Source organism: Solea solea, chromosome 15 (genome assembly GCF_958295425.1).
Source record: "Solea solea chromosome 15, fSolSol10.1, whole genome shotgun sequence".
Lineage (NCBI taxonomy): Eukaryota > Metazoa > Chordata > Actinopteri > Pleuronectiformes > Soleidae > Solea > Solea solea.
Genome location: NC_081148.1, coordinates 12,250,449 through 12,260,498, shown reverse-complemented (window position 1 = coordinate 12,260,498; position 10,050 = coordinate 12,250,449). Strand labels below are relative to the sequence as shown.

At 42.4% G+C, this 10,050-nt stretch overlaps 1 protein-coding gene across 7 annotated transcripts in view; it reads left to right on the top strand.

Moving 5' to 3' along the window:
* Positions 1–451: 451 nt before the first annotated feature.
* Positions 452–10,050, top strand: part of cpeb3 (cytoplasmic polyadenylation element binding protein 3) — a 36,477-nt gene continuing 26,878 nt past the window's right edge. For 2 of the 7 annotated variants that reach the window (XM_058651665.1, XM_058651664.1), the window contains exons 1-3: positions 452–578; positions 2,138–3,090; positions 9,304–9,388. In XM_058651665.1, the coding sequence (XP_058507648.1) occupies positions 2,149–3,090; positions 9,304–9,388 (1,027 nt within the window). In that variant the 5' untranslated portion in view covers positions 452–578; positions 2,138–2,148. The other 5 variants (XM_058651663.1, XM_058651660.1, XM_058651662.1 and 2 more) reach the window with 4 other exon arrangements.

Below are 10,050 nucleotides of genomic sequence, written 5' to 3'. Positions count from 1 at the left end.
CCTACGTCATCAAAACAAGGACAGCGCCGCAAGGGACATGGGGAATGTAGTCTTATATCGCTTGTCTCGTCTTGTGGCAAGAAAACATTAACTTAATGTTCCGAATTAAGGTTTTCTTTGAAGACACTTCCATCACGAATATCCACATATGGCTACAGGACACTGCAACGTATGGTAAGACGTTTCAATTTGACTAGACTGCTGTTTCTCATCACTTCTGACTGGCTGTACTCGAATGTTCAAGATATTGTTATGATTTATGTCAAAGCAATATGTTTATATGTACTGTTATATATTGACCCAAGACATTTAATTCAAATGTGCATGTACACAGATGGGCTGCATTACTGCTGTCCGTCTTTACTAGCTTGATACACACAGTGAACAGCGACTACAGAGTGAAGAACTGCATTTCCCAACAGCCTCCTCGGCATCATCCATGCGCCGCAGTCAATCAGCTGTTTAGGCAACTGCTGACTACCTCGGCACAAGCGAAGCTCGTCTGTCATATCTAAAACTCAGGCGAGGCAAACAGAAATAACTTTATTTACAGAGTCTGAAAAAGGTGAACGATAAAGGTAATTCAAACTTCACGTCAGGCACAAGTGTGAGTGAGTGAGTGTGTGTTTGTATGCTGTGTATCTTTTATGTGGTGGCGACAGTGGTTGTGGTGGGGGACACATATGGATCAGAGGGGGACTTCGAGGCAAAGACAGCTCGGGGAAGTGATTCGAGTGCATCCATCGGCGTGAAAAATAGGCGTTTGAAGGTCCAAATTGTGTCAGTGTCAGTTGTGAAGCGTCCGCTGAGGTGAGACACTGCTGCCTGCTGATTGTACTGCTTTGATGACCTTGGAAGCGCAGCTCTGGGACAAGAAAGCACGGATTAACCGGTTGGGTGTGTACAGTGCAGGCTATTGCGATTGCATTTAAAGTCCAACTTGTACCACTGCCATCATGCAGATGAGAAGTTTCTCATCTGTCAGTGTTATTCTCAAAGACTTTACTAATGTATATTGAAAAGGCCTCTGTGTTAGCTCTCCTCCAGCCAGGCAGTGCAAAGGAGCCACCAGTGTTTTCACAGGTTTTCCCTTAAATTCAATGTTAACCTTGGATGTTCTGCCATGTCATGTTAATGATCTGGCAACTGAGTGGCTTTCCAATCGCAAAGATTGACGTATAGCCTGGTAACATTTGAATATGCGTGTTCAATTCAGCTTTTGCATGACGCTGCTGTCTCTGACTTGCAAAGTAAATGATAATATTGTGTGGAAGATTTATTACGGTCGGTAGTGTTTGAATCGAAGACATCGTGTTTGAGTGATGTTCCACATTTGGCTTTATTCCTACTGTATGATTGCCCGGAGAAAAATGCAAGTTGCGTCTTATGTGGTGTGAATGCCAACCCGCGGCTGTGTCAATGCGGATTCGTCTTTGCGCTATAATCAAACCCCTCACCATAATTCATGTTAGGATATTCATGTCTCTTCTTTATGTTTCTTTAAAACACCCTGTTGTCACTGTGGTCAAATGTAAAAGGACAGTTTTATTTGAAGGGAAACGAGAGATCGTTTGCGGTATAATAAAGCGGCTCAGGTGCGTCACTCATAAAAAAAAAAACGGTGAAGTGCATTTTTTTGTAAAATCATTTTAGCGTCGTGTGCGTCAACGAGCCCGTGTAAAGCTGGAAGTGTATTTTAACCTTGTTGAAGGACAGCTGTATTTACTGACGTATGTAAATGAATATAGCAGGGGAGGTCCTTGGGCAAAAAACACAATCAGTTTCACATTGCAGCTCCGGAGTTCCTGCGTGGAAGGGAAAAACGAGACGTGGCGAAATCTGGTGAATATCTCGCAGCCGTGAATGCTCCGTGAATGTCATTTGTGGGCTTTGTGAGTCGTTCTGGTGTACCTAGTCTCGGGAAGTGAGTGGAGTGTGTGTGTTTGTCATTCTCCTCTTCTTGTCGGCTAAATGGGTGATCACGCATTCGCCCTGCAGCCGCCTGCTCCCTCTCTGCTGTCGGAGTTGTCCCAATTCATCAGATACTACAGCAGCCCGTCGAGTCCGCTGTATGACAACAACAATAATCATTATTGTCACAATAACAGCTCACCGTCTCTGTTTCCGCTCGTTTCAGCTCAGCAAACCATGCAGGATGATTTACTGATGGACAAAAACAAAGCCCAGCCTCATCATCAGCAAGATCCGACGCAAGCAGACCCTCCTCCCTCCACCCCGACCCCGGAGACCACCTCTCCCTCATTGGACTCTGAGAGCCCGTCCACCGGCAGCAAGCAGGCGGCTTCCGTGCTGAGCGTCAGTGGTAAGGACAGGGTGCCCATGGAGTCGCCGATCCTACCCGGACTGAGCTACAACCAGCAGCCGCAGCAGCAGCCGCAGGAGACCGGCGGGCCCCTCTCCTCCCCGTCCTCCTCGTTTGGGAGCACTTGGTCCACGGGAACCACAAACGCCGGCGTAGATGATAGCTTTTTCCAAGGAATCCCCTCCGTGAACGGGACGATGCTTTTCCAGAACTTCCCGCACCATGTCAACCCAGTCTTTGGGGGTAATTTCTCCCCGCAGATCGGTCTGCAGGCTCCCCAGTCTCAGCAGCATCAGCAGCCGGTAACCCCGCAGCAGCAGCAGCAGCAGCAGCAGCAGCAGCCGCAGCAACAGCAACAGCAGCAGCAGAGGAGATCTCCTGTCAGCCCCAACCAAGGCCCCTTCCCTCAGAGAAACGCTTATCAAACCATCATGAATAACAGCAAAGGCTCCTCTTCTTCTTCTGCCTCATCGTCTGCCTGGAATAATCACCAAAACGCCGCCTGGAGCACAGCCTCCAACCCATGGAGCGGTCTGCAGGCAGGCAGGGACCCGCGCAGGGCGGTTGGCGTCGGTGTAGGGGTCGGGGTCGGTGTGGGAGTCGGGGTTCCGTCACCTCTAAATCCCATCTCCCCTATGAAAAAGCCCTACAGCAGCAATGTTATAGCTCCCCCTAAGTTTCCAAGACCTGGGCCCCTCACCCCCAAACCTTGGATGGAGGACAGCGGCTTCAGGACTGACAACAGCAACAACATACTGCCTTTCCAGGTAAAAACACTTGGTTATCCTAGTATAATTGTATTTGCTGAGCACTTATGAGCAACTAACTCATATAGAGCGATTTTCCTATATATATTAAGTCTATATAAATATTTAATATTTAATCAGTGTATGTCTCAAATTATACACAATTGCTGCCTTTTTCAATAGACAGGATAATACATATATATTTAATTGATGTAGTCGAGCTGTGACATATATTCCTTAAAAAGCTTATAGTTTACTGTTACTGAGTTTTTGCTGGTAACATTATAATGGCATTCAGTCTGACAGATTATGTTGTGGAGGTCAAATTGTCCTGCATCGAATGACTCTTTAGTGGGTCCTTGCAGTCTTTACCATGAAAGACGGTTATTTTTACACATTCAAAGCAAAAATCCAGGAAAGAGTTGCTGTCTGTGCACGGTTTGTTACTCTCTGTGAGATTTAAAGGGCTCGTGCTGCGTTCATGTGCTCCTCGTAATATTTCAGACCACGAAGACCTGACTATGCTCAGGCACATTGACAACACTAGTATAACTAGTGATAATAAAGAAAAGTGATTAGATGTTGTGCACTCGTATGATAGGCGCGATGACTCTGCGATCTTATGTTGAAAATTCGCTCTTTTCCTGGCCATATTTTCATCATTGCTTGTAGTTCAGTAGATTTCCGACGGACTTTGAAGCCGACATCGGCTCTCTCATTTGATTGGTTTATGGCTGGTAATGGGCGGGGTTTTAACCCGGATGGCGAAGTCACATTAAGTGAAGCCAGGCTTCTTTACTTATTAAATGAAAAAAACCGAAAATTAATTAATTAAAATTAAGCTTTCAACAAATAAATCAACATAATTCAAGTGCTTTCATATCTTGTGTTTTTGTTGTCTCACATTCATTTAGTGTCAAAATGACTTTTAGAGAGGAAAAATAAACCAAGCGTGTTTGTAGCAGTTAGCTGTTCAGTTATGTACTGTATATTTAAGTCTATAGGTGTAACGTGACAAACAAATAGAATACATAACAAGAGTCCACAGTAAGCTGTCGACAGACGATAGTGGACACATAAATGTCTCACGTAAATGTGTTTCAGCAGGCACTCTACACTAACATGAACAGTCATGATACTGTATGGCTTCCTTTCACCCTATGTTAAGCTGCACTGACTGACAAACAAGCCAACATTAAAAAGCCAGCTGACTTCAACCCCCCTATAAGTTGCTGGCTCACTTTAAAAAGGAGCACTTGTTCCCCCGATCAAGGCAGGGACTTGAGAAGGGAGCACAAGCCAAAATGTGAACCTGGTGATACAGAGAGGACTGCATGTGCAGACGAAGCACGGCCTGGCACAGGGTGAAATTCCAACCAGCCGAAGACATATATGGCCTTTTGTGCGTGTGTGTGTGTGTGTTTGTCAGGCTTCCCCATTCTTTATAACCCCACTTCCCCTTTTTTGCAATCTGTGTTTTCTTGCCTTGGCCTGTTTACGGCTTGAGCTATCAAGGTCAAGGGGCCACATGTCACGCTGTGGTCTGTTTACTGACATGAAACTCTGGAAAACAGCAGGTTTCGTGATGCAGGACACAAGGACGACTGGATGTAGAATTAGGGCTGACACTAATGAATATTTTCACAGCTGAATTAATCTGTTTATTACATTTTTGATTAGCCACTGAAACAAAGATGGTGTTTAATCAGTGGTTTGAGATTTAAAAAAATAATACTCATTGTTTACAGTTAAACATGGCAAAGATGAGCACCAAATCATCCACCTCAAGGCAAACTTTTAGAGTCTGTAGCTGATTTTTACTTAACCTCATTAACCTCTTTAATCTAATGATCGGGGTTTGTTTTCTTATCTTTAAGGAGGCTTCCTTTCTGACCCTCCCAGGCTGAGTCACCTGACCTCTGTGTCAATTCAAATGCTCCTGTAAGATCAGCCATATATATATATATATATATATATATATATATATATATATATATATATATATATATATATATATATATATATACATTCAATCGCATATATATATACATACAATCGCATTTTCAAGTAACGAACAAGGTCTTTTTATGGACTCGTGGTTGCCCTTGATGCAATAATGACTAGATGACACTTAACTGCTGAACAGTAACACTCATAATTGGTGAAGGGTTGTCACCAGGATGCAAGGTCATGGTGACACATGTCAAGAGGCCTGTTTACTCAAGTGAAAATTGAAGAGAAGTTGCTGATCTGACCTGCAGGCATGGTAAACACACACACACACACACACAGACACTGTGGCCCAGCAGGGTCACGTGACAGCCAGTGACGGGTGTTGTCATTGTGCAGTTCTCCCAGCGGAAACACAGGGTAAAAAAGTGGAGTCCCGTGTGCACGAATATGTGCTGATACTCGCCTGCTGCTGGCTGCCGCTTAAAGGTCAAGGAATGTGTGGAATGCAACGTAACATGTCAGTGTGAAGCTGAAGAAACAAAGTCACATGAGCCCCTCAGGAGGTTCCCTGATTTGAAATGATGTTTGTGCGAATATTTCTGTGTGTCCTAAAAAGTTCCGTCACGACTCCGTATCAGATCACAAAGTCGGACATTAGTGGGCAAACTGATGGGTTGAGTCCTAGTCAAATGGTGTCTGATGAAAATGCAAAAAACGGCAGGAGTTTCAACAGGTTTGAGGGTGTAACCAGTGCGATTTGCATTTGAAGGTTTTTGTGGTTCAGCTGGTTTTGCGTGTCGCTTTCGCTTTATTTTCCACCCAAAATTGCCTCCTTGTTCGTCAGTGCAGTCTTATCTCTTCTGTGTCTTTTTGACAATACGTGGATTTAAATGAATGACAGAAAACTGTCATCTTTCTTTACCTTGGGTAACTGTATTTGAATCTTTAAAAATAATATTAATGTTTAATTAAATCTGCTCCTGCTTAGAGTTCCTATACATTTTATAGAGAAGAGACTGCTACACTTCATATTCATTAATGTGCTATTATGTCTTGTTTGGGGCTCATGAGGGAAGATGAGCTCCAGTGTATTCAGGACAAGTCAACTTGAACCAGAATTTCAGTCTCTAGAGACTTGTGTGATTTGTTACACAGTGAAGACTGTTATGCACTTTGCTCTCTCTTTAGGTTATTCCACCCACAGTGGGCTCGCAGACCTGTCACATGTGTCAGGAAAGAGGGGAAGGGGAGGAAACTGAAAGCACAGCATTTTAAATGATTACCATTTGTACCAAGTGGGCAGATTTTTATCTACACGGCGCTGTCAGGTCCACAGTTAGGGGAATAATACTTTTGAGTGCTCAGCTGAATGGGCAACAATAGCTGTGGTGTGCAAACAATGTGCCCCCAGCTTGGCCAGTGGACACAGGACATAGCTGCCAAGGCTGCAGCCCTCAGTTTCAGCTAGAGGCACACGCTCAACCTTTACCTTTGGCACACATGTCATTCTAATAAAATGTTTCACACTCAGTGGGTGTCTTAACATTTCAGCAGTGTGTGAGCTAACTGTGAGGTGTTTGATGGAGTATTGGCTGTCCAGTCCTGGACTCAAGTGGGTTGGTCTGCTTCATAGAATGAGGAAATGACTTTGGAGAGGTTCAGTAAATCACCAGGGTAAAACATGTATGACAGTGATACTGCTGCAGTGCTAACCCAACACGCCTGCCCCCTTCACAGTGGCAGTTCTCAACTTTGACATGAACTCTGAGGGCAGTTTAAGAACCTGCTGCATCAGGTGGAACTGAGTTCCTGTCAGGTTGCTCTCCCAATCATGCACTTTCCTCCTTGCATTGTAACTCTAATGAATATCATTGATTGTATAATGAAATGGAAACAGAATGATTCCTATTACAGTGTAGCCTTATTATGTTGATCACCTGATCGTTGCTTCTGCCAAATGACTTAATGTGCTTGTAAAATGTAAATGTAATATTTGAGATATTTGTCCTCTTTCAAACGTCTTTGTAGAAACAGGATTTCCACACATTTAGAATCTTTGATTTAGAACTTTTTTAATACATACGTACACATTTGTCTGCTAATATCTTATAATGAACCTGTGGAATGCACAGCAGATTTGATTTAATTAGGTTTAGAAAATTCTCTCTTGTGACCAGCCATTCGGTGTCCCTTTCAAATATCATGGTCATACAGAAACCAAAATCACCAAAACATAAACGTGGTCTTTCTACTCTTACTTACTGGGGACAGTATAACAATGAAGTGACCCTACGTCACTCACCTACAAACAAATACACCTATGTATACAGTGATGTAAGTAGTTAGCATTACAAACAAGGCTGTTTGCAAGTGTCAACGCAGCACATGGAAAACTCTCAAGAGAGGTGACACGCAACACAGAGTAGAGGTCCCATCCTTCTTCTCGTAACAAAAAAGTTGTTGGCATGGATAATGTTGTTATCAGGAGGGAAAGCATTTCAGTTTGTTTGTGAACACCAAATTAATAGTAAAAAAAAAAAAAGCATTGTTCTGTAATGGCAACACCTCATTAAGGATGTCTTATTTGTTTGTGCACCAGCAAGACTAACATCTGTTCATTCATTCATTCATTCATTCATTCATTGTCTCACGGTTCATCCTCCACATGAGGGTCGCAGAGGAGCCAATTCACTCTCACATTCACACCTACGATCAATGTAGAGTGTCCATTAACGTCTGCATGTTGTTTGGACTGTGGGAGGAAAACCCGAGTACCTGGAAACTCCACACAGAAAAGGCCCAGGTCGGGACGCGAACTGGCGAGCCTCAGTGCTAAAACTGTGTTTCCACAATGACTATGATTAAAGGTTTCTAATTGATGTATAATGTTTTATTTTGCCCAAGCAAATGTGCACAAACCATTAATCAAATTGTTTTTTACTATTAGCCTGATCCTAGGTGGTGCCAACTTTAAAGAGAACAAAATGAAAGCCATGCAACTTTTATTTATTTTAGTGCTTTTATTTTATCAGTCAAACTAAATTTGAAGTGTCGGATGAGTCTGAAAGCATTACTTAATATACTCTATATAATTTAAAATATATATATAAAAAATATTATGAAAATACCTTCTACATTTACCATCACCACAGTTATCTGGGCCCACACAGACTTTCAGAAAAACTCCTGTTCCACTAGTGGCACACACACATCCACTGCTGGAACGATACAGAAAACAGTGATTATTTAAAAATGTTGTCTAATCCTACAATTATAGATGAATACTTCATTATTTTTGTCTGACACGGTGTCAGAAAGTAATAAACGCTGGGCGTCTCAACGATGTCTTCAGATGGCTTGTCCTTGCTACAATTGTGGGAACACTAGCAAGAATTTAATCAAAATACTAATTTAATTGTTGGTACTTGATGAATCTAATGATGGAGAAAATGCCCCAGCTCTAGTTGTGTATCGATACTTGACTCAAACTGTACCACGGTTACTGCCCCTCGCCTACAGTATATACCTAAAGATCAGACAGTTAAAACCACCTTGATTAGATCATATTAAACAAAGACAGATGAGATTCTTAAGGGCAGAATCCCGTCTGTTCTGTTACAGAAAAGGCTTAAGGAGATTCATATCTCCTCTTTGGTATCAACTGTCACCGCTTGCATCAGGTCTGATCTTTTTTTTTTTTTTCCACCTACCTGTAACGTCTAAGCCACATCTTTAATTAGTCCACATAAGCTCAGAATAAATCCCAGTCTGTCTCGTTCTCGTGGCAGAGGTAGCTGTTTGTACATGCAGGTCGTTACTAGCGCTCTACCCTCGAGCAAAGAAACCAGCAAACCAGAATTTCAACAGCAAGGCAAATAAATGTGTAGGGTGAAGGTTTATAAAATAGAATATTTTAGTTTGTGTTTATTTAATGATAGTGAGTTTTTGTTAAAGTAGTTAAAGAGTAGTGCTGCTTATGTCTCTCTGCATTATGACTGATGCTTATAGGACATGTCGCAGCCACAGTATTGTATAAATTATACAAATCATACATTTGTCTCAAGGGACTTTTAAAGACAATTATATCCTAATATATCTTATACATCGCCACCCCTTCCACCCACTGGAAACCTTAACTACAATTAAAAGAAAGAACCTCAGGCAAAAACAACTGTGAAGGATCCCTTTCCAAGAAAAACATGCAGTATATGTTATGTGTTCACACGATGTCCATCCCTCACTCTAAACCTAACCCTCTTCCTGTTTTTTGCTGTGTTGCAGGACCGGACCCGGCCCTTTGATGCTTTTAGCTTGCACTCATTGGAGAATTCCTTAATGGATATGATAAGGACTGACCATGACAAAGGTAAACCACACCCTGCCGGTGGCCCACCAATGACTATCGCTGATATTATATGGAGGAATCATTTTGCAGGTTAGGAATATTCATACGTCAATGCTTACAGTATTTTATTTGATTTATTCTTTTTGTTGCTTTATGGGCACATATCATCAGTACATGATTATTATTTTTTTCTCGATATCAGCCAGTCAGTCCAACAATCCAGTATGGATGTCCATCTTCTGTTTTAAAATGAAATGATGAGCCTTACCTGCAAAATCTCACATTATATCTGTGTGTGTTTCTGTCTGTGTGTGTGTGTGTGTCTGTTTCTGTCCGTGTGTGTGTGTGTGTGTGTATGTGTGTGTGTGGTTCAGCAGAGGTGCCGCAGTCTTTTGCCCTGTTTTCTTTGCCTGATTTTAATCATTTAATCATTTTAATAATTTAAATTGATAACTGTCACATGACTTGAATTCTGTAACCACAATTTTTCCTAAGACACATGATTACCCCAAAATCAGACTTGGGACATCCCACTCAGGAGTTCTAACCTTCTAAGGCTGTCCAGTGTAGGTCAGGGCTTCTAAGCCAATATTTTTATAGCACAGGTCACGTGTTCTGTTGTAAAAACTCCTGTCTTCGAGATGGGGCCCTGTCAGGTTTTGTGCGCGCCATCCACACATCGT